The sequence below is a fragment of the Cheilinus undulatus genome, linkage group 21, assembly GCF_018320785.1.
Source record: "Cheilinus undulatus linkage group 21, ASM1832078v1, whole genome shotgun sequence".
NCBI classification, from domain to species: Eukaryota; Metazoa; Chordata; class Actinopteri; order Labriformes; family Labridae; genus Cheilinus; species Cheilinus undulatus.
In genome coordinates, this window is record NC_054885.1 from 12,086,080 (window position 1) to 12,111,977 (window position 25,898).

General features: G+C 39.2%; 1 protein-coding gene across 1 annotated transcript; it reads left to right on the plus strand.

The window, feature by feature from the left end:
• Positions 1-1,343: 1,343 nt before the first annotated feature.
• Positions 1,344-24,846, plus strand: baiap2l2a (BAR/IMD domain containing adaptor protein 2 like 2a). Its single transcript, XM_041817115.1, has 14 exons — positions 1,344-1,528; positions 1,931-2,006; positions 8,819-8,905; positions 9,542-9,603; positions 9,701-9,772; positions 11,816-11,896; positions 11,996-12,127; positions 14,399-14,497; positions 15,298-15,355; positions 17,419-17,635; positions 18,895-18,954; positions 20,161-20,350; positions 22,245-22,282; positions 22,682-24,846. The coding sequence occupies exons 1-14, from the start codon at positions 1,475-1,477 to the stop codon at positions 22,761-22,763; spliced, it is 1,308 nt and encodes a 435-aa protein (XP_041673049.1). The 5' UTR covers positions 1,344-1,474; the 3' UTR covers positions 22,764-24,846.
• Positions 24,847-25,898: the final 1,052 nt, after the last annotated feature.

Here is a 25,898-nt window from a genome sequence, read left to right on the forward strand (position 1 = left end):
AGGACCATTAGCAATGCAAGGACTTATGCACAAAAAAAAAAAGTTAAATCATGAAAAATGGAGTTATGAGGTTTTGGGTGGACACCAGCAACATACTGAATGTAAATAGGAGGCAAAAAACTAGTTACAGCAGAACATTTTATTCCAACTCTGTTTGAGCTGTCTACACAGCAAGTACTGGGTCCCTTGAGGATGCTATCTCTGAATTTGGACACAGCTAAGAATGTTCCATAAATCAGTTGTGTTTTTGTTTTTTTGTTGTTTTTTTGTTGTTTTTGTGTTTTGGGGTGTGTGTGTTTTTATTATTTATTTATTTATTTATTTTTTACCACTTGCACTAGTTACCAGGTTTTGGCCCAGCACCAGTGTTATATTGAATGCAAAAAAGGCCAAAAAGACCATTTTATTTTAGCTCTGTTTGAGTTGTCTACACAGTAAGGACTGGATCCTTCAATGAACGCTATGAATGGGGATAAAGTTGTCTTTTTATTGGGATGGGGGGGGGGGGGTCTTTTATAGCTTTGAGATTTACTAAAATCAAAGGACAGTTGTAAAGGGTGCCCACTCGCAATGATTTATGAAAAAAAATGTAAAGATCATAAAAAAAGTTATGAGGTTTTGGCCTGACAGTGTTATATTCAACGTAAATACGGGGCCAAAAACTAGTGACAACAGATAATTTTATTCCAGCTCTGTTTGAGCTGTCTACACTGCAAAGACTCAATCCATTGAAGGATGCTGCCCCTGAATTGGGACACAACTAAGAATATTCCATGAAATCAGTTGCTATTTTGGGGGCTAATAAATATGTTAAAAACATTTAATTAATCAGATTAAGTAGCCTATAAAGCCTGACAGCTTTAGACTGTAGACCAAAGTCTAAAAATGTTAAACAGCTGATGATTCACGTGAACTCCTTAAGATAAAACAAAAATGCAAAGATTACATATCTTAATAACATGTTATTTTACAGCAAAATTCCTGCCACTGAAGGCTGAACAATAGCACCAAATTTATAAATCCGCACCTGGAAATAGTACCTATTTAATGAGCATCTTATTTGTAAAATGTTTCCAAAAAGAGATCATCTTTAGGAGTAAAAATATACGTTTCATTTCCAACCAATACATTCCGTATAGACAAGGATATCCATATACATACACAGTGAGTTGCTACTTTAATAAGCTAAATATAAAACAGTGAAAATAGGACATCCATTTTAATACTGGGTAACGAAGCTCCACGCCCAGACAGGGTTTACAGCATAAGTTGGTGTGTTTTATGGCCCGGCCATGTTTAATTATTTACTCCAGTCTTTCTCAGACCACAGCGGTGTCGATTACCAACACACTCCTCTCCTCAACTCGGTACAATTAAAACTCCGTTGGAGGCTTTTGCTAGACTTTCTGGATGATTTAAAAGCCGCATACACACTCAAGGCCTCGCTGAGTGTTACGCTGATATAGAAATAAACATGTCGGAGATGAATAACGGGCAGCTGCACCGCCAAACCCTGGGGATTTACTCGGTAAGTAAAGGATACTTTGGCTCGAATTAGACAACAATAAACGGACCTGTGAGGTCAGAAGAGTGAGCAGAAGATAAAAAGTTTTCTTTCCTGTGTTGTTACCTTTCTTTAATACTATAATAGAAATGGAGACATGGAGATATATGAAATTTATCAGTGGAGTTATACATTTAAATTGTTGTTTTAGCCGAGCACAGCTAGCTTGAATCCACAAAGTGAGTTTAGCATTCAGTGAGTGTTGCCTCAGCTTGATACCGAGAGATTTGAGCAGCCTGTGCTCATAAATACATATCATATTAAAGTTGTTTTTATTGATCCTCCTGTAAGTGGATCTTAAAGTTTCTGACTATGAAAACTAAACTTATACAGTTATATGTGTGTCTGTGTGTTTTCTCCAAACAGAACTTGATGGATGACTTCAACCCCAGTCTAGAGAGACTGGTGTCACTGGGAAACAGCTACATGCAAGCTTTCCAGGGTAAGACAGATGGTGAAATTCTAAGTGCTGCAGAGGAAACTACTTGTAATGGCGGAACGAGGAATAAGGGAGCTGTCCTGTTTTATTTCACTAGAGGTGACTCCAAAGTCCACCTGCTTTGGGAATATCCTGGTGATTAGCCGTGGTTATGGGCCTGTAAATAAAACAGTCAGAAGGTTTTATGAGTACATTGTCAACACAAACAGGGCCACACATCTTTATTTTCTCCATGCACATGTTTACTGGAAACTCGGCTGTTTAATTAATCTTTATGCTCCAATACTTTGGCTTTATTTGAACACTTTATAAACCAATTGACAAAAAGCAAACAAACTAAAATAGCCATTTTAATGTCAAAGTGAAAGCAGATTTCTACAACGTTTGATTGGTGCTAGAAGTCTCACAATTAGTAAATCACCTGGGTGCAGTGAATGTGTAGACACCTGTGTCTGAAAGGTCCAGTCACTGGTTAATCAGGATTCCTGGCTACCATTACACCATGGAGACAGAAGAACACTCCAAGCAACTCAGAGAAAAGGTTATTAAAAAATATGAGTCAGGAGGTGGATACAACATAAATCAAAAGCACTGATGGATTTCAGTTTAATCCATCATCCAGAAATGGAAGGAATATGGCACTGTGTAAATCTGCCTAGATCGGGCTGTCCTATTAAACTGAGTGACTGTGTAAGATGGAGACTAGTGAGAGAGACCACCCAGACACCTGCAAAACATAAAGCATAAGCTACACAGAAATGGTTTAAAGGCCAAATTATATTTGCAAGGATTGATTTATAAGATCAATGAAAGGGTAAAAATTCAAGGAGTGTATACTTTGTATCAGCACTGTGAAGACAAATTAACATTTTATGTATAATTTATCATTTTATACTTTGGCTGGCAAAACAGATACACAGGATGTTCAAAATCAAGGCACACTTGTTTTATAGATATATTTGGGGCTCAGGTCATAGATCTTGAAAATGGGCTTGATCAACCTGAGAGGTATGGTCATACTTATTAAGGACCTAAGATGAAAGTATGTTTTAGCATGGATGAAGAGCATACAGTGAAGCTGGCAGCTCCATCACGCTAAACCTGGTGACACACTTTTCCTTAGCTAAATGCAAGCATGTTTGGATCAATGCATCTATTATAGTTAGTAGGTATGTTTGGCATAGCAGCTATCTCATTTAGTGTGCTAACTATTTAAACAACCACTCAGAAGACACAGAATTGTCCTTGCCAGGAGAGAAAAAACGAGCTCTGTGGTAGTAAGTAGGGCTGAACGATTTGCAAAAATAATCTAATTGCGATATTTTTCCCAAATATTGCAGTTGCAATTTAATATGCAATTTACTTGGGTTACAGTTGTGTATTTTTCAGCAAATTCAAGCACTAAATAATTCCATTAATAAATAATAAGACCATGTGTATTGAAAACAATGATATTATTTCCGAATTAATTAATCCATAGTAGCATGAATCTGAATATGGGGTTGCAACAAGCTTTAAGCTATAAAGGAGGAGGCTGGGGTGGAGGAGGTGAGGCTAGATACTGGCTGATTGCAGCTGGGGTATGACTTTGCTGAAGTAACGCTAGGCTACCTCAGTTTAAGATAGAATGCGCTAGCTATTTTTGCTCGTATTGCAAATATGATGTAATTTGCTTTCTTTAAAGGGTATATGTTATTCAAAAATCACTTTTTCAGGCTTTTCTAACAAAAATATGTGTCCCTGGCCTTTCCACAATCCCCTCGAGTACCAGAAAAATCCATACCCTCTCCCCCCTTCTTTCTCCACCTTTCAGAAAACGTGTGCTGTAACAAGCCTTTCTCAGATTTTAAACCTAGTGACCTCACATGGGGAGTAAGCAAACGCCCCAAGTTTGGTTAGCCCTCCCCCACTTGATGGAAAGTTAAGCCCTCCTCTACTGATCCTCTCAGCTACCAGCTGAGATGCAGGATAGTTCAGTGGGTTACCCTGCTGACTGCTGTGTGGGAGATTGATGGTTCAAATCCCAGTCAGGTCTTTAACTTTGGATAAAAGTGTCAGTAACATCAGGAATGCCACATCCTGAGAAGGGCATGGTCAGGGGTGGAGTCAGACAACTCATAACATTTAAAGCCACAGACACATAAACGGCTCATTCTGAGAAGGGCTGAAACAGAGGGGTTTTTCTACATGCAAAAATCCAATACTGGAGTGTTTTTTCAGCAGCAAAATTCACAGGCATGTTTTGGGGACCTCTGAGACCGATACGAACTTGTCTTAAAAGGATAAAATATGTCCCCTTTAAGGGCATTATCATCTTTTAACACAAAAGGAGGATTTTTGTAAACCATTATAAAAAAAAATTGACGCTTGAATGTTTGCATAATGTGCATAAAATATCTTCTGCTGCAAAAATTGTTTTATTAAACTTGTATTTTGAAACATTTCAAGTTAGAGAAATATTGCAACTTCTGCAATTTGAAAATTGCAGCAGGCCATATTGTGATTTAATCTAATTTGCGGTTAATTGCCCAGCTCTAGTAGTAAGCTATTTTGTTGTTGCTGCAGTGCCACTGTAGCCTAGCTTGCTACCTTTCTGCTAGGGGTAGCATCAGTTTAATGAAGCTAAAAGATGCAAAGCAGCTGTTAGCTTAGCCCAACCATCTCCACAGTGGAACACAGTGGTGGCAGCATCATGCTGTGGGGATGCTTCTCAGCAGTCGTCCCTGGAAGGCTTGTAAAAGTGGAGAGTAAAATGAATGCAGAAAGATATAGAAAAATCCTGGAGGATAATCTTATTCAGTCTGCAAGAGAACAATGGCTTGGGGAGAACATTTATTTTGTAGCAGGACAAATACCAGAAGGATCACGGTCTCAGTGTTGTAATTGCAGCAAAAGCTGCATCTACTGAATACTGACTTGAAGGGGGTAAATATTGATTTATCTTCACCAGTGGTTCTCAAATGGTGTGGCAGGGCACACATGTGTGCCTTGAGGCAAGTCTAGGTGTGCCTTGGGACCTTGAGCAACCATACGTTAATACTACGACTTTATGGCAAGTAGCCTGCTGTAACCAGGCCTGCCCACAGATATGGCTAGAAAAAAATCCCAGAGAATGGGCCCTCCCCAGTTGTGGTTTATTGATGATATTTAGAGCTGAAAAGCATGGCAGGCAAATTTTGGGTTGATTGGATTGGTTTTAGACAGCTTAAACCATTTTGCTGCTTTTTTTGCATTTCTTGCACTTCTTTCAACCACTTTTTACGCATTTTTGCCACTTTTTTTTTAATGTTTTGCCACATTTAACCGATTTTGCAACCCTATTGACACTTCTCGGCCGATTTTGTTATTGTTTGGCCATTTTTTAACTCCTTCCTAATCACTTTAAACCCCTTTTTACCACCTTATTGCACCTTTTGTGGCACTTTTCTGCCACTTGTGATTTATTTTGCCACCTTTTTGACACTTTCAAGCCATCAATGCCACCTTTTTGCCAATTTTCACCCACTTTTGCCTTTGTTTGACCACATTTTTGCCCAATTTCGCCCCTTCTTATCACTTTTAACCCATTTTTACCACCTTTTTACAATATTTAATCCTTTTAGGCTACTTGTAACCCATTTTTGCCACTATTTGGACACTTCCAACAAGTTTTTGCCAATTTTAACCCATTGTTTTTTTTTTTGTTTGTTTTTTTTTGTTTTGTTTTGTTTTTTTTTACCAATTTTCGACCATTTCTGACTTTGTTTTGCCACTTTTCACCCACTTTTGCCATCTCCATGATGCCCAGTTGGCCGGCCCTAGAAAGCTCTCCCCTTTATCTCCCCTTATAGGCCACCTTGACTGGAACATTTTTTAAAAAGTCTATTTTGTATAAATTTAAATATGGTGTGCCTTGAGATTTTGGCTTAACCTTAGGTGTGCCTTGGGCGACAAAAGTTTGAAAACCACTGATCTACACAACATATTTTGTGGGTGGGTGAATACTTTAAATAGGCGCTGAATTAAATAGGCATTTGGAATGCGGCCTCAGAGTGCTACGTTTAATAGTAGGAGGGGAAGTAATTTCAGAGCCAGGATTACACTTTTAATTTGAATCTGAAGGTGCAATCAGTGTGTCTGTATTTTATGTCTTAATTATCCTCATCATAATCACTCCTAATCCCTGTACAACATTAATGTGAGAGGCCTTTGAATGCAAATTAAATTTGGGTAAAGGAGCACAGTGATGCTTTTACACATTCTATTATATCTTATGGGATTTTTTTCTTTGTATTTTGTATTGCATTGTATGGTGCATCATCAACAGCTGATTCATAGCGGCACTGCTGCAGAGAAAGCCCTGCAGGCATAAAAATACCAATGATAATGTCTCTTGTTCCTTTTCTGCCCAGAGAATATAAGAAACCTCCTGTGCACCACGGAGCTGCAATATCAGGACATGCTAATGAGCTCAGGCCAAAACTAACACATATTCTGTAGGCATTCTAGGAGAAGAGCAAAAATATATTTTTCTAGAGGCATGGTGGATGCTGTTCACACTCCTTCTTCCCTTTGCTATAAAAGCATTATTCACATCAGTGTTTATTATTGAAATCCATTTGTCTCACAGCCTCAGGGAGAGTGTAGTTGATTAGTTTTCTCTGGCTGTCGCCCTATAAGTCAGAAAAAAACAAAGCAATCTCCTCCAACCTGCTGGAAATCCAGCTTAAGATCCCTCTTCTGAAAGAAAACACCACAACAGCTTTACTCCGGGTCTAATTCTCTATATGCTTAGGTTACTGATCCAGATAACACCAAGCTCAGAGTGTAAACAAGGGCCAAACAGGGATCCGACCCCATTTGACATGTGAGTTAGCTAGTCTTTAAAGACAAGGGGGTGATTGTAAAGTTGACACTCAGTGAATAAGAGTGTTTTAAATGAACTGAAGAGACATTTTAAACACCGAACTTTAACATCTCTGATTGCACCGATCTAAAACAAGACAGAACCGTGAACTCTGCACAGCTCTGCAGAGATTCCCCTCTGCCTGCCAGCTGACAGACTGTCTAATGTCAGCCGTACACTGAGTGATTTCTCAGGCGGTTGCTCTGTCAGAGTTAGAATAAAATCTGACATATTTGGCTGAGTGGAGACGTGCCCCTGTCTGCACTTATTTGGTGGTAGGTGGTCTTGAACTTTGTCTGAGCTGTTTTTAGTCTTGATCTTTTGAGAAAATAAATATTTAATAGGTTCTGTTATCAAACCATAAATCACTGATCATATTTTCTTTTTAATATCACTGTTACATTATAATGGTCCTTAGAATTTTTTAAGTAAGGTAATGCAAGTTTTTTTGTTACTATTGCCACCACGTGTTGTTATAACTGATTTCTTATGGGTAAGGAAAGAGAGAAGAGTAGATAGAGGGGAGAAAACTTATCATTATAAATTTGTACATGCTTTGGCAATAAGTGATGATGTTTCCGAAGCCACTTTAAGAAGTGAATTAAACTGAATTGAGAAAAGAAAGGTAAGAAAAGGACCATGCAGAAAGAGAGTAGAGAGAGATCCAGAAAGAGAAAAGGACGATGCAAGAGAGAGCTGAGACACAAAGTGCATCAGAGATAGAGAGTATTTAAAGAGAGAGATGCAGAAAAAAAATAGTAGAGGCAGATACAGAGAAAGCATAGAGGTAAATACAGAGAGAGGAAAGAGAGAGAGGGAAATACAGTAATAGAGATGCAAAAGGAGAAAAGCCATTCAGAGAAAAAGAACAGATTAGAAATGCAGAAAGAAAAGAGGCAAATACAGAAAGAGAGGAGGGAGATGCAGACAACGAAGAGTGAGATGCAGACAAGTAAATAAAAGGGGGAGATACAGAAGAATAAATAGCAAAAGGAGGTGCAGAGAAAGAGGAGAGGTACCTACAGGAAGACAGAAGAGAGAGATGCAAGAGACAAAGAAAGGGATACAGACATGCAGGAATAAAAAGTAGAGAGAAATGCAGAGAAAGAAGAGATAGAGTAATAGAAAAGAGAGTTGCAGAAAGAGAAGAGGGAGATGCAGAGAAAGAGAACTTGGAGATGCAAGAGAGAATAGAAATGCAGAAGGAGAACAGAGATAAGAATCCAGGGAAAAGGACAGATGAGAGAAAACGAAGGAGATGCAGAAAAAAATAGTTGGGAGAAATGCACAGAAAGAAACAGATGGATATAGCAAGAGAGAAGAGAGGGATGCAGAGATAGAAGAGGGAGATGCAGAGAAAGAGGTGAGGTAACAGAAAGAGTGAAGAGAGGGATGCAGGGAAAGAGAATTTGAAGATACAAGAGAGAATAGAGATGCAAAAGCAGAACAGAGAGAGAGCAATTCAGAGAAAAAGAAGAGAGAGATGCAGAGAGAAAAGGAAATGCAGAAATAAATAGAGAGAAATGCAGAGAAAGAAAAGGACAATAAGAGAGAAGAGAGGGATGCAGAACAGAATTAATATGTCAGATGCAGAAATTAAAAGTGGAGGGAGATACAAAGACGAGAAGAGTTAAATACAGAAAGAAAAAGAGAGATGCAGATAAGAAATACAAGAGGGCGATGCAGAGAAAGAGAAGAGAGAGACGTAGAAGAGGGGAGAGTCATAAGTAGACAAAACATGCAGAGCAGTGGATGAGATTAATGTATTGCTTTACTGGCTTTAAATCCAACATAAAGCTATGTAGAAACTTTTATCTTTATAATTTGAATGAATACTTTTCTAAAAACTTCAGTTATTCATTCTGTTTCTTTGCTGTTGTCGCTCTTTCCCTGAAAAGGAAATAATTCCACTTCTGTTTGTGTTTTTCAGCTCTTGCTGTGACTAGCGAGGCCTACTTCAGTGCTCTGTCAAAGATCGGAGAGAAGGCTTTCCACAGTGTGTCTTCACGCCCACTGGGTATGTGTGAACACTCTGGTCCACATTTGTGCTTTCTTCTGACCTATATGTGGGAAAAATAGGTTATTTCCTTAACATCGCTGCAGTATATGATCCTTTTGTCTTCTGTTTATGGATGTTTATCCCACTAAGCATTCTCTGTGTGTCATTAAGCACACAGAGATGACACTTTATGATTCTTTCCCCACCCACTAGAACTACTGCAGTCATGATACTGACGTCATTAGGCATGTCAGAGGTTGTCAGATGTATTTTACACTACAGCAGCAGTGTTTGTTTGTGTTTGTTTTACTCAAGCATAAGGAGCCACAGGGTTGGGTTTCAGATGCCAGCAGGCGACATGAATAATAGAGGATGACAGACAGTAGGCCATGCTCTGCTTAACCACTTTGAGGGAGAGTCAGTTTAGTGGCTGGAGGTGAAGATAGTCTCCTGACTGGATCATCAGAGCTTTTTTTTTTCTTCAGCAAGGAAACCCCAATTGCAAAAACGTTGGGGCATCTTTCTTTATGAATTTAGGCCCACTGTCATGCAGGGAGCCAAACAATTTCAGTGCAAAGAAAACTGTTTTAGAACAATTGTAACAGATAATCCATTTTAAATGAATGTAATATAAAATGTGATGTGATTTTGTAGGAGATGTCCTGATTCAGATCTCAGAGAACCAGAGGAGACTCACCAAGGAGCTGGAGGGAGTAGTGAGTGACTTTATCTGAACATTGATCCGTCTGTTCCTAACCTCTTACTGGTTTCTTATTTATTCTTTTTTTCTCATGTGTTTTTGTTTGTTTTCAGTTCCGCTGGTTCAGCGTGGAGGTTCTTCAAGAGTTGGGCAAAAACGTCAGACTGGACAAAGAATATGTATCAGTGAGTATGAATGGCTGTTTATACACTGGAGTGAGGTATCTGATAGATAAAAATAGCCTCAGTGTCAGTGGGGATTTGGTGTCTGCTTTTTATTGAATGATCCAGGGTGAAATGCTGGCACATGCTGGATTGAATAAGTGCTTTCATTTTGAACTTGAGTCAAGGTCTCCAGAGATGTTGTGTAAGGGCTTTTGTTTTGAAAATCCAGCCTTCCAAGAGGCAAATGCAGGTATGCACATTGGGTTACATGAGACCAGAATGCTCACATTTTTCACAGTTTTCTTTTTCTTTTCTTTTTGACTGAAAAGTAGCAATTTTGGAGATAAAAGGGTTGCACCCAACAGCGATGATGTATTCCTGTCTGCATGTGCTTAATTTGAAAATCCAACACACTCTTGATTATTATATAATAGACTTACTTTGATTGACAAGGCTTTTATTCTGAAAATCCAGTATACCAACGTTGTTGGTAGCTGTTACTGGCAAACTATCTCAAATTCAGATATCTATTAAGTGAAATTTGGATACCCACTATTCAGTGTGCACTGTTTTCCTTCTCTTAAAATAAATAAATAAGAAGTGCAATATCAGGAGGAAGCCGGGTTCTCGAGCGCTCAATAGACCTTTAAATGTCCTATTTCCACCCTAAATATGTTATTGCCATTATTTTATGGCATTTGAGTAAAGCTGGACAGTTAAAAGTAGCACCATAGAATATGATTACATTAAATAATTTGTATTATTTGATTATGTTATATAATGAATGTTATTATACGATCATATTAATATATATATTATGATTTTATGATGATGTGATGGTGTATTAGATGGTGCTGGATAAAAGCCTTACAAGCTGTTGTTAGTGCCCCTCCCATTTTTATACCTGTTATGTCACCTATATGGGCGTGACTGTTCCTATAACGGAATCACGAACACTCAATAGTCTGTTCCAAATGTTGTCCAAGAGTTGCCAGGGAGGACCTGACTGGGGAGGATCCTTGCTACAGAGGAAGGATCCTGGACCTCCTGGAGAAAACAGCCATAGTCAGGAGATATTTTTCAGGTGGAAAAAGGCAGTTTTGGTCAAAACTTTGATGTGGGACTGGAAGGACAGGGGAAAGTTAGGATGATGCCAAGGTTTCAGACCTCAGAGAATGGGCGGATGAGACTACGGTCTGCATGGAGCAGGAGATCTCCAACCTTGTGTGCCTTGAGGGCCACAACCAGCGGCTTTTGTATCTGTTCAGATTGAGTTTGATGGCTGACATCGAGGCTTTGGTTATATGCAGACAGTTGACCAGGGATTTTGGGGGGGGGGGGGTTAAGTGGATGGTTTGGTTTGGTATCTAAGTAGAGCTTTGTGTCATCTGCATAGGAGGAGATTTAGACTGTGACCAGTTAGTCCTTTTGGACACCTTTTGTGTCTGTCAATGGGTTTTGCAAATTTTGAACAGATGAATAGTACTAAAAAGAGCTTGAGACTAAACCTTGTAACTTACTTGGATTGGAGATATTTAACAATGCCAAAATGTCTATGTCTATTTCACTGGCCCAAAATTATTGTAGTTTGAATTTGGTATTTTATAAATAATTTAGTAAACACATACTGGTAAATGACTTTATAGTAAAGCATAATGTTTACATTGAAAACGCAGTATTCAATTTAAAAAAATTCCAGTTGACTTAAAAGATTCAAAACTATTCAATTTGTAACAAATGAGGCTTTTATTTTGAAATCAAGTTGACTGAAAAGATCCACAATAACGCAATTTGAGAGCTGAGGCCTTTATTTTGGACATCTTTCATGTTAACAGAGCTTGTAAGAAATTACTGTGAAATGATTTATGCACTTATTTTGAAAATCCAGTCTAATTCGGGCGTCATCTCACTAACTAAGCAGGCATCTAAAATAATAAATGTTTCCATCCAGCAGTATACGTTACCTACATTTAACTTCATTCTTATGATTTCATCAGTTACATAACATTCCCATTCCACTGCGGTGAATTCACACAGACATGATCTGAATATTCTGTGATACAGAACAGCAGAAAACGCTACGAGATGGAGGTCCATAACCAGACAACAGCGCTGGAGAGACAGCCGAGGAGAGGAGCTAACTTGGTTTGTGCCGTACCCTAGAGCAACATTCAGCACTTATATATGAGCCTGCCCTGGTACAGTATATAAATCCACCCGTGCCATATATGTGTGTATCCTCAGGATTATGGCGAGCATGTTTACTTCCTCAGAGAGAGCTACAGCGAGGCTCTGAAGGAGGAGGAGAGGAGACACCGCTTCCTGGCTGAGAAACACTGCGGCCTTATACAAGCCATCTCACGCCTCATGAATAAGGTATAAAACCTGCCGTGAATAGCGTTTCCAAATTGAATATTTTATGGTTTGTTTTGGCTTATTCACTGCAGCTCCCAAATAGGTCAGGTTTGTCGCACAACTCACTGAGATGAATGTTACAAGGGCAACACCAGGAAGAGAATTCACAATGATGTGTAAAGATTAAGACATGGTTCGTGTCTGGGGGGAAACTTTCTTTCTGTAAAATAAAGGCTGACCACAGAGGAGCGACGTCTGATGTCCACATGTAGATTCAGTTTCCTTAAGACTTCTGTCAGCTAACAGGAAGTCTAATGAACTCTAAACTCTGTGCTTATTTTTTTATCACACTTTTCTTCTGACACCACTTTACTTTGTGGACTCAAACCTAGTTTAAAATGAGGGCTGGAATAAAGTCCTCTGAGTTTGTACCACTATGTCAGTGGAGTATTGTAGACATGTAGGCCAAATCCAGGCTTCTGACATGATATTGTGCCCTAACCAAGTTTCCTTTTTTGATGCTTGACACATTTCTTTTTAATGTGCAGGAATTTAGATGTACTACCAGGTGTCCGATGCTTTCTGATAATGCTCACTCAATAAGTAATTCAAGCAAAGCAGGTTATTCTGCACCAGCAATGTATTTGTTCTGATAAATCCCACAAGAAACCCTAATATTGAATTAATTAGTTTGCAACTTGACAGGGATATCACAAACAATACATCTTTTTTGATATTTTCCACATATACTGTATTTGGGTATCAGAGCATCTTCCGATACACAAAAAGTGAAAAGAGCCGTCCTGTCTTTTGCTAGTCACCCATCTATGTCTGAAAGTAGCATTCAAAGACACATGCCAAAACTGACTGATCTGTAAAGCTGTTAATAACAGAGTCAAAATCCTCCTCTGGTGCTTGATCCAATTTTACCAAAATATGGCCTAGATGTTTTTTTTAAACCATAAAGAACCAGGTTAAACCTGGAAGGGGGCCCAAAATCAGGCCTGAAATCATCTAGTGTGTAACCAAAAGGTAGTGTCAAATAACAGTAACCTTGTAAGTAGATAGATGTGCCATTTTTCAACTGCTTTTCACCATTTTAGCTACCGTTTTTTGCTACTTTGAACCCATTGTTGTCACTTTAAGATGATTTTTGCTACTTTTAACCCTTTCCACTACTTTAAGCCACCCGTATATGAACACTTTTGCCACTTTTAACCCATTTTTGCCATTTTTAACCGCTTTTCACCATTTTCAACCATTGTTGCCACCTTAAGATGATTTTTAAATTTTTTACATTTTCACTATACTTTGGCTGCTCATTTTTGCCCCTTTTTGCCATTTTTAACTGCCTTTCACCATTTTCACCATCAATTTTTTGCTACTTTAAGCCAATTTATCACTTAGAATGGATTTTTGCTACTTTTAATCCCTTCCACTACTTTAGCTGCTTGTATTTGCCAATTTTTCCCCTTTTAACCCATTTTTGCCACTTTTTAATCGCTTTTCACCACTTAAAACCCATTGTTGCCACTTTAAGAGTTTTCTCATTTTTTACCATTTTCACTATACTCTGGCTTCCCATTTTATGCCATTTTTCCCACATTTTTGCCACTTTTTAACCGCTTTTCACCATCAATTTTTTGCCACTAAGAATGTATTTTTGCTACTTTTAACCCTTTCAACTACTTTAGCTACTCATATTTGCCAATTTACCCCCTTTTAACCCATTTTTGCTGTTTTTAACCCATTTTTGCCAGTCTTAATCTTTATTCTGCAATTATTTAGTTATTTTTTCTCTAAAAGTAATTAAAATTCCTTCTACTTTATTCTCTTGTATCCTGGTATTTTATGCACATTATGAGCCAACTTTAAAGCAATATTACTTTCCTAATAATTTGGTTCAGTGTGCCCATCCACATTGTTAACATTACAAATAAAAAGGTAATTCTTTTTTAAGAAAATGGGTCTACATTTTAAAAATGCTTTATTCTACTACAGCATTCAAGTATGAATTATGGTTATCACAGATCAGCTTTACAATGGACCATGATTTTCCTGACCTCCATTGGACCCCATTCATTCAGCTGGGCCCCAGAGAGCTTTCCCTTTAGCCCTTTAGTGTTTGTCTAGAATGTAAGTTTATGTAATGATCTGGAACATTTAAGTGTGACAAATATCTGTTTTGTTGTACTTTTGACATATTTGCCCTCAATGGCTCTCCAAGATTGAATAAAGGTTGAATTAAATGAATGACGATGGATGCTTTTTAATTTTTGTGTACTGTTGCAGTTGGGAGGTTCTTTCCAGCAGAGAGCAGATGCCTGGACGGACGAGGTGAACGCCACCAGAGAACCAGAGCCCCGACAACCTGCTTCTGACTACAACTCTGTGAGTTACAAACCACAGCCCTTTTTCTTTCTTTTGTAAACTAATTAGAAAAGCAAAGTCAGAGTTTGATACACTTGCTCTGGCTCTATTCAAGAATCTCCTGCTGTTGTTAAATGGAATTGTTTAAGGTGAAAGTGTGAAGACATTAGAAGAATTTGACCTTAACCTCTACACAAATGTTTTTAAAAACAAGCCATACTGTAAAAAACCCTGATAAGAGAGCTGGGACTTATTTACTCCAAGAAGTGTGAAAAAGTTCAGAACAGATAGTCTTTCAGGGGATTTATGGCAGCAATATTTTTGTCACAAGAGCGCCCTCTGCAGGTGTAAGCCAACCATATCTCTAGTATAAGGGATTATTCAGTTAAAGCTGCAGATGGAGGTAAAGGAATGAGATAAGACATTTCAAGTGATGTACAAACACTAACTTCAATCCATAACCAAACTCTGATATATGCTCAAGTCTTTAAATTTGACTGCAGAGAACCCAGCATGCCAGAACAATGAGATTACTTCAAAAATGAAGCTCCATGTATAAAGGCAGAAATTAGAATTCAAGTGCACAGCAAAGATAAACCCCGTCAGAATCACTGCACCTCATTGGATGGTGGCATGGGGATGAACCCCACTGGTCCCCTGTCATTACAATCAGAGGATTTGCACAGATTATGTGTTTGTTTCCGGATTTGTTTTTGCTTTTAACATACTGAGGTATGAGCCACTTCAGGCTATTTTAAGTATATTAACTTGTTTATCCTGTGTATGTGATGCTCTGTGTGTTATTTTCTGCACATGTGGAGATAAAGGAGATCAGGCCGAGTAGAGAGGAGCAGAGCCTCGGGAGAATGCCATCAAGAGGTGAGTAGTTACAGTCATAAGAAGATAAATTTAGTCTAAAGCTCTATATGCATGCACTGTTCACTTTATTAGGTACACCTGCTCAGCTGCTCATTAACACACATATCTAATCAGTCAGTCAACTATCAAAAACCCATTCACTTAGGCATGTAGACATGGTCAAGACGATTTGCAGGCAATAGGAACACACCACTGTTTGAAAATTATTTGACGCTCCTTCATCATTTTAGAAGGAAAAACATGAAAGAAATTGTGTTTTTTAGACATTTCTGAAGCTGTTTGATTAGTTTGCTCTGGGTTATCTAGGTAATTATAAGAAAAATCAAGCTAAATGTACTGAAGTAAATGTCCACTCTATACAGAGCATACAGACAGTATTCAGACTATTATGTTGCAGCCTGATGCTGCAGCTCAGGGTCCTCCAATTTCTCTGAACTATTGCTGAGATGTTTCTACACCTTGACTGGAGTCCACCTGTGGTAAATTAAATTGATTGGAAATGATTTGGAAAGTTGTATGCCTCTCCATAATGGCCTCACAGCTGACAATGCATATCAGAGCAAAAACCAAGCCATGAGGTCAAAGGAACTGCATTCAGAGCTCAGAGACAGGATTGTTGCAAGTCAGATCTAGGGAAGGCTTCAGAAAAATCATTCTGATCCATTGAAAGTTCTCAAGATTGCAGTGGCCTTCATAATTATCAAATGGAAGAAGTCTGGCACAACTCTGACACAACCAGGACTCTTCCAAGAGTCCTGGTTGTGAGGAACCTGAGTAAGAGAGGTGACCAGGAACTGGATGGTCACTCTGACTGAGCTCCAGAGATCCTGTGTGGAGACTGAATGAAGTTACAGAGGGACAACCATCACTGCAGCCCTCCACTGATCTGGGTTTTATGGCAGAGAAGCTAGACAGAGGCCTCCCCTTAGTGCAAAACACATGAAAGCTGCTTGGAGTCTGCAAAAAAACTGAAGGACTCTCAGACCATGACAAACTAGACTCTCAGTTCTGATGACAACAAGACTGAACTGTGTGGCCTCAACTCTAAACGTAATGTCTGGAGGAAACCAGGCACCAGTACCATCCCAACAGTGAAGCATGGTTATGGCAGCATCATGCTGTGGGAGTGACTGGGAGACTGGTCAGGGATGAGGGAAAGCTGAATTCTGCAAAGTACAGACATATCCTCAATGAAAACCTGTTCCTCAGTACTCACGACCTCACAACTGGACCGAAGGTTCACCCTCCAACATGACAGTTACTCTAAGCACACAGCCAAGAGAACAAAGGAGTGGCTTAGGGTCAGCTCTGTGAATGTCCTGAAGTGGCTCTGACTTGAACCCTCTGGAACATCTCTGGACGGACCTACGTTCCCATCCAACCTGACTGAGCTTGGGAGGATTTGCAAAGAAGAATGGCAGAAAATCCCCTAATCCAGGTGTTGCATCATGTTCAAAAAGACTTACAGCTGTCAAAGGTGCTTCAATCAAGTCCTGAGTAAAGGGTCTGAATACCTATGTCAATGTGATATTTCAGTTTTTTAAAATAAATTTGCAAAAAATTCTAAACTTCTGTTTTCACGTTGTCATTATGGAGTAAAGCGACCATGCACCAAATTAAGTTCAAGCTTTGTTTTACTTTAATGATTAAGTTTCATAAGATTAACTTCTTTTCCCGTTGTTATTAAGAGAAAGTTAACTTTAGAAAATGAAACTGTGTATGTACCAGTCAGTAATTATGTTTAATTCTGCATAAAAGAGAGGAGCAGTAACATGGGGCCTTTGTCTGCAGAACTAGGCTGCCTCCACTGATGCTTTGTGGAGTAAAACAGTGCTAACCTCTTTGGTTATATTCAGTGAAAACGCCTCTCATCCCAGCACAAAATAATGAAAAAGTTATTTGAATATACATCAGAGAAAAAAAAATGACTAAAGAGGTAAACCCTGTACTTTTATCATTTTAATTAATCATTTCACTAGAGATTTTTTAGCCATTTTCGAGGGTTTATCAGCTAACTTTTACTTTAACAAGCCATTTTCTCTTTTTGTTTTTCATCTCTGCAGCCCCGTCCCCGCAGGGAAGTATTTATCTTTCCAAAGCAGAGTCGGTGGGAGGAGGTGGTGGTGGTGGTGGAGGCAGATCCATGAGGGCAAAGGTGGACCACCAGCCTGGTGGTTCCAACCCAACGGTGCTGCCCTTCACCAAGGGAGAGATGATCACTGTGACGGTCCAGCAGTCCAGGAACGGCTGGCTGTATGGACGTGCTGAGAGCAGCTCAAGGTGTGTAAACTTCCTGACAAGTGTTTGTGGTTTTGTGAAGGTGGATGCTCAACATCTGCACCACTTGTACAGATGTATGTTGCTAGAGTAAAAGGCAGCATATTAACTATATGAAGCTGCTTCTGTACTCTTTACTTTACACCAATGCTAGCTGGCATTGACACTTAGCTAGTTTATAGTGTAAGCAGGGCCGCCCATAAAGGGGGAGATAGGGGCCCATGGATCCTTGGTATTACATGCAATGGAAAACAAATTTTATTGCAAATCTTAATACATAAAGCTTGTTATTATATATTGTTTCCTGTTATAAAATAAACCATTTCATTGCATGTAACTGTTCATCCAGTAATATCAGCGTTTGCCATGCAAGGATTTGCACAAACATTAGGTTGCCAAAAAAGGAAGGACAAAAAAGTCATTGGCTAAGCCTTTGACCCTTAGTAATAACTTGTTTGCAGACTTTTTTTAATTAAAAACTTCAAAAGCTGGTGGAAGACAGTCCAAAGTGTCAAATGCTAGCAAAGAAGCTAGCACTAACACTACCGATTAGCCTACACTGATAATAGCAAGTCATCTAGGGAGGGCCCTACTGGTCTTAATTATTTTATTGAAATTTTGGGGTGTAACCAAAAAGCAAAACATTTGCATTAAACAGTTTAGTCATATGAGCACATATGCCTAATGTGACACACCAGATAGACTGTTTCATGTATCCATTGCATGGGATGCATTTCACATTCATCTGGTCCCATGTAAAGTGTTTGAGAAGAGCAGGACTTTAGTTGATTGGGTGAAAATTCTTTGTGTCACATTCGGTATGGGCCAATCAGAGCAACATGACGAAATAAAGTTGTAAGCATGTAAGCAAAGACACTTGGCCATGGCTGGTGGAGTGTTTTTTCCTGAAAGAACAGCTGTTTTTTTACATCTCAGTAGCTGTAGTAGCGGCCCTGTTTGAGAGGAATAGAAACAGAAATTTAACAACACTTTTTGTTTGAGGTGTAGAATAAATAGGAGGCCTTAGCTGCTGGAGAAATACAACTTCCCTTAGTGTGTTTTCACTCCCCCAATAAGGCAGGGAGGTAAGCCCAAAGCGAGCTCTTGGCTCTGGTATCAAGCACCTGGTGAGTTTGACATTTGATGTGCTGCTGTTGGTGTGCTAGGGGTGGCAATTGAGACGTGATGTGATGGTGCAGCTACAGTGTGTTTTGGGCTAAGACAAAGTCTTAACCACTAAATGTCATCTTACTCTGTTCCAGGCAGGGGTGGTTTCCAGCCTCCTACGTGGAAGAAGTGGATTTTTTTCCAAGGAGCCCTGGGTAATTAAAAATGTTCTTTCCTCAACAATTGTATGGTTGTATGGTATCCTGTTGAGCTTAAATTTATAACAGTATGCCTCAAGTCACACCATGCTAAACATCATGGCAATCTCCAAGAATAGAAGTAGACCTTACGGTGATCTGTGGTCTGGTGTGGCTTTATGCTGTTAAATTTTCTGTTTTCTGGCACAAAGCTCCCTGTTGCGATTCTTTTAATGACCCGTAGGCCACTGAGGCTTTGGGAAGTTTACCTCACAATGAACTAAAATACAGCATGTTTCTGGTCGTTAATTTTCAATAAATGCAGTGATGAAGGCTGCCAACAGACTGTATTGAGGTGAACTATATTGTTGTAGCGAAGGGGGACGGTGTTACACCCCATAGCGGCTGATGATGTGGTGGGTCTCTTTATTTGCCCTGCCCAAATTAAACCAAGCCAGGAAAGAGTTGAACAACTTTTTAACTGTTTAAAATCCAAAATTCAGTTACACACGAATCTCTGTGTTTTTCACATGATTACAGCAACCCTATTCCAACATATCTAGTGTTTTAAGACACTAACCTTAGAATTTACTCTACAGGGACTGTAGGGATGCTATTTTCTGCCTATTAAGTAAAAATATGGATGTAAATACTGTTAATCTCATGTTATGGTTGTATCAGGGTTTCTATGGGCCACAGAATACTCAGGGTAAGGAAAGGCCGGACTAGAGCGACCACCTTAGAGAAGGTAGGAATTGAAGTCAGTGGTCCAAGAAAAAAAAAATCCTTCCTCATGTTTGTACATCTCCTCTCTCACATTCTTAAGAACTGCATACCAGCACACACAGGAAAAATACTTAATTTTTTATATTCGTCGCCATTAAAAATGTATGGAGAGATCCTAAATTGAAGAAGACAAAACCCTTTGCATGATGTTTGCCTTCCATACTTAATACAGAAAAAGATTTTTTAGTCCCCCAGGCTGTCCTTATTGTTCTTTGAGCCCAACATTTAAAAGAGGGTCAGCATGAATCTCAGTCCTGGAATAATGACATGAACTATTTCTGAAATTTGGGTGACCTATTGCTTTGAGGAGAACGAGCAGGAGCTTTTAAACTAAACTTTGCCTTGTCACTGTGTGCACATGCTTATAGGCCAAACTTTAAAACACAAGTCTTTACAAGTAAAAGAAGAGAACTATATGTGTGTTTAACTTCTTCACAGCCCATCCCTCAGAAGCAGCGGCAGCATGAACAACCTGCTGGACCATCCAGGAAGCAGCAGCCAAGGCAAAGCCTCGCAGCCTCCTCCTCCTCCTCCACCGCCACCGTCTTTATCGTCACACAGACAGCCTGAGACACAACCGTTCAAACAGACTGCTGACAAGAGGGCCGAGTCCCATTCAGAAAACAAGGTACGGCTGTCAGTCAGTCTGTCACGATTATTGATCAGTGCTGCTGGTATCAGTCAAGTCTGTCTTTGCTGTCACAACATAATCAATCTTTCTTAAAGAGCAAATATAGGCAATGAAAAATAGTCTACAGAAAAGAGTGAAATAACATGTTGATATATGGCCTCTTAGGTCTTCTGTACAGCAGGCTAAAAGTTACTTTTTAGATTTGATTTAAAGCCAGCAATAAGGCCATTACTGATAATTTATCATTTAGACAGTATTGTAATGCATTTGATTTTTTTGGTCCTATTAGTTGTCACTGATATTTTTCATTCCTGTAATATGCTAATATGTGAATAGCATTTGTAGCTCTATTACAGCTGCATTGCTTAATCTTTGATGGTATTTTCCTAGTCCCTCCAGCAGGGGCACTGTGGCAGGGTGCTATTCTCAATGGCACCACACCCGTCTTTCTGGTGGGAGGAAGTTCCAGCTGCTGACGCTTTAAAGACATGGAGGTGGATTGCATGTGTTTGGGTGCTTTTACGTGGCATGCATCTACCAAATATGCACCATACAGTGCGTTCAGAAAGTTTTCTGACCCTCAGCTCTTTTTGAATATGATGCAACAAGCTTTGCACATCTAGATTGGGGAATTTTCTCCCATTCTTCTCTGCAAACCCTCTAAAGCTTAGTCAGGTTGAATGGGGACCGCAGTGGACTGCCATTTTTAAGTCTCTCCAGAGATGTTTGATAGGGTTCAAGTCAGGGCTCTGGCTGACCCACTCTAGGACATTCACAGAGTTGTCCCTAAGCTACTCCTTTGTTATTTTGTTTGTGTTCTGAGGGTCATTGTCATGTTGGAAGGTGAACTTTCAGCCCAGTCTTAAGGTCCGGAGCACTGTGGAACAGGTTTTCATAGGATATCTCTGTACTTCAGTCCAGTCAGCTTTTCCTCAAATCCCTGCTGCTGAAAAACACCCCCACAGCATGATGCAGCCACCACTGTGCTTCACTGTTGGGATTGTACTGGTGCCTGGTTTCCTCCAGACACATGATTAAGAATTGAGGCCACATAGTTCAGTCTTGGTTTCATCAGAGCAGAGAATCTAGTTTCTCACAGTCTGGGCTCACAGTCATTTTGGACAATGCTATACTTCCATGTTTGCCGCAACAGTTTGGTGAAGGGCCTTTTCTATTCCAACATGACTGTGACCCAGTGCACAAACATGACTGTGACCCAGTGCACAAAACAAAATAAAGACATGGTTTGATGAGTTTGGTGTGGGACAATATAACTGGCCCACACAGAGCCCTGACTTCAACCCCATCAAGCCCCTCTGGGATGAACTAAAACGGAGATTATGAGCAAGGCCTTCTCGTCCAACATCAGTGCCTGACCTCATAAATGCTCTACAGAATGAGTGGGCACAAATTCCAGGCAAAACTGTCCAGTATCTTGTGGAAGGCAAGAAAAGTGTAGGCTGTTAGGGCAACAAAAGTGGGGCCACCTCTACATTAAAGTGCATGAATTTGAATACAATGTCATTACAGTCCCTGTTGGCCAGGTGGCTGAACACTTTTGTCCACATAGTGTATGCTTTATTTGTTGCTTTAGGTTCCATCTTTTTTAAGGGTTTTCGGAATTGGAAAATTTTCAAGATAATGACTCAGCATGGCCACTCTTGTTGCTCACTTGTCCATCTCTGCTGTTAAAAAGTGACTTAGTGGTTTTTGCTCTCTGGACGCCCTTCTGAAGTGTGTGTGGGTTTGTCTTGTGGGCGGGCCAAATGGAAACAGAAGGCTGAGGAGTCAAGGGCTGCAGCCTGCTGAGCCTCCATTACTGCATGTGTCCACATTTTACAGTTTGGATTTACCTTCTCTCACCTTTACCTTTCTCCAACTTTCTCTACAGAGATCAAAAGCACAGGGACCACCAGAGCTCTTTCCGAGGTAAGATTTAGGTAACAGCAGCTCTGCTGTGACAGCGCTGACCAGGTGTAAAATGTTCAAATATTGGCCACTCAGCTGCTCTTTTTGAAGTGTTTCTTAAACCCATTAAATCAGAGAATGATAGAGGAGTGCAGAGATCTAAACGGAACAGAGTTGAGTTTGAAGTGCAGTTTAGTTCAGAAACCATTTCAGTAGTTATTTGGCTGACACTCTCACTTTGACTTCAGGTGAGTGGTTTGCTAGATGGTGCTTGAAGAGTTTGAAATGAATCAATGCTCCTCTAACAACCTTAACTGTCAGCCTCAAAGTATGGAAGAATTCCCTGAGATTGGTGTTTTTTCATATTTTCCTTCCTCCAACACTGACTCCCTCTTTCCTTCACTGTGTTTTATTTCAAAGGGGTACCAACCCGTTTGCAACTGTTAAGCTGAAGCCAACAGTCACCAATGACAGATCTGCTCCACGCTTATACCGACGATGACATCTTATTTTGGAAGAATTCATTGATGTTATTCTGGACCTTGCAGTTTAAATGATAAAAAATTAGCAATTGCACATCTATGGTACATTTCCACCAAGAGTACTGGCTCAGTTTGATTCAGTTTGGTTATAAGCATGTCTACTCTCTAAAGTTGGAAAAGTACCAAAGTAACATGCCATCTTATTCATACCATATTACTTTTATGGCACCCTTCTGATGGGATACCAAGTGTAGCTGTCAGACCCTAAAGAGTGGAAGTAGACTCATGGACTACCAAGCAAGAGTAAGACTGAATGAAAGCAAGATCAGAGTTTTATGGTACCAAACTGCTCTGAACCATCTGGAGTGCTTGATGGAAATGCACCATAGTGAAGGTTTTATATGCTATTATTTCACACACCTTTAATGCTCACTCTGCCAAAGTTTGAAGGAAAATATGGTAGGGGTCTGGCTGCAGACCTTACGTCTATGACGGTCTCTCTCATAAACCATTCATCTGAGACACCATATGTCTCAGAACTTAACTGCCGTTATTTGCCGGTACAACTTATTTCCAGCTATACATTTTTTATTTAAACTCATCTTTATTCTTAAACAAAGTCTGGTGGTTAAATTCATACCCACTTTGCAAACATTACAGAATAAGCAACATTTCATATTTAAACAGAGAAAAAGGTCAGGGCTCTAATCTTGGATTAAATTATTTATAGACCAGTTTTAGAAGTAACTGGATGATCGATGGCTCATTTAGACTTTAGTAGTTTTAGCTTAAGCTAAGGTAGCTACACTACCTATGTAATTAAAGTTACTAAATAAGCCAGTGTGGCTAAGGTAGTTTTAGCAATGCGTGCTTTAGCAAACTTAGCTAAAGCTAATGTAGCTCTGCATATAACGTAGTTAATATAACTGCTTTTTTGAGCCAAGTTTTAGCTGTTTAGCATCAGCTTAAGCATACATAACTATGCTAGCTGTGTAATTAATGTTACTAAACAAGCCAGTCAGCTAAGTTAACTTTAGCACTGTGTATTTTACAAGCCTAATGAAAGCTAACATAACCACATATAAAACAGACATGTAGCTTACATAGCTGCTTTGTGAGCTTAGTTTTAGCTTTGTTACCTTTAGCTCAAGGGTACATAACTATGCTAGATACAAAATAAACATCACTGTGTATGCCAATGTAGCTAAGTTAGCTTAAGTATAAGTAGCTAAAGCTAACATAGCTATGTAAATAATGAAGATAGTAGCTCACATAGCTTATGTAGTCGTTCATGAGCTTAGTTTTAACTACTTTACCTATATAGCTGATGCAGCTAACAGAGCTACATAAGCTACACTTGCAGCACTAGAATGTTTTTCATGGAGGACAAGCTATATTCCTGTTAGCAGACTGTTTACTCTGCTTTATTAAATGTATTATATTCAGGTTTTGCAGGTCAGATTTTAAACTTCAACTTTTGGTATCCTTACCGTTACCTTAAACCTTACCCAAAATAGAAGTTTACTCTGATTTTATTTTGAATCTTCGGTTCCATTTTCCCCTTCTGATATCTAAGGTGTCTCAGATGAACAGTCTGTGAGAGCGGCGGAGATATGAAGTCTGCAGCCAGACTGTCCCGGAGAATAATGCCATCAAAATTGTGTAAAATATTCCAAAACTTTTGTAAACTGAAAACTTTTAATGTCTCTTTTAATGAGAGAACCACAGCAATATGAATGTAGCTTGAAAATATGATTACATCTCAGCTTGTCTTTAATCAGTGTACCTTCTTTGAATTCCTGAATGTGAACATGTAAATGACTTTAATATGGTACATCTGGAACAAAAAGTCAAGTGTCTATGATGTGAATTGTACAGATAATCATTGCTGACAAAGAAATCCTAACAAGCACCAGAATTTTATGTAGTGTTTGCTAAATGATCTTTTGCGTGTTTTTATTGCCTTGCATTTTCTTTTTGTCATTTTATTCTGTCTAGTTAATGAATTTGGGTTCCTTTTTTAATTTGCATTATTAATTTATTGTGAAAAAACTGCTTTTTTATAATGAAAATGTAATCACCCATAATGTATATTTTGTCAAACTGGAATAAAACTCATGGGAAATGTAATACCAAGAATATAGGATTATTTGATTGCAACATCGACCTATCGTCAATGTAGAATGGTAGAAACTGATAATTGTAATGTGTGTTTGTGACCACAAGATGGCAGACGTGTCCACAGATGAGGCCAACAGTTTTAAATTCAGCAAAATTAAGAGTTATGGAGCCCAAAATGTAATGTCCTCATATGAGGACGCTGAGGTTTTAAATTTTATTTCTAACAAGCATTTTAAAAAATAGTAGAAATGTCCGGTAATGTTGTTGCATCTGTCGTCAAACCTAACTGATGATATATATTCTGTTTTAAGGGTCTATGAGGCAGGGGTAACAATTAAATATGAGGCTAGGCTTCTATCAGTATTTATGAAAAAGCTAGTGGAAAATTAAACTGTTTTTGGTCCCACTCCTAGCTGTCAAACAAGGTTCATTAAAGAGATGTTTTACAACATCTTACACTTGAAGTAGCCCTTCTCATGTTTAAGGAAGATGTATTTCCACATAAAACCACTTATTTTCCTTTTGTCTCTCTTATGAAGCACTCTTTTGGGACCAGTACTTCGTAACAGTCCCGCTCCTTGTCTTTGAAGTGATAGCCTCTTAGTTTCAGATCTGTGTTTATTTGCTCAGGCAGTGAAATGGCCTACTAAAGGAGGATCAAGATTCCCGCGTCGCCTGTTTGGGGTCCTCCGCGGGGGATACTTAACCTAAATTGAACCTCAGTGTGAATCCAATTGTGCTAATGGCTTGACGGCATGCTCCTGTAAAACTAGCACGGCACTGTTTGAGCTGAGGCTCTCTGGCAGGTGGAAAAATGCGGCCTCTGCCTCCTTCTTTTCTCTTACAGTGGAGTTAAATTCATAATGTAGAGTGGACTGTGCAGCATCAGCTGTCTAAAGTGGCATAGTGTGTTTGATTATGTGCTTTTTTAATCACCTGTCACTGCTTTGACGCCAAAGTCAATGCTAATGAATGCTAATGAATGACACTGAAAGCTGATTTTGACCTTCTTAATGACAACAGCTTTTCAAAAA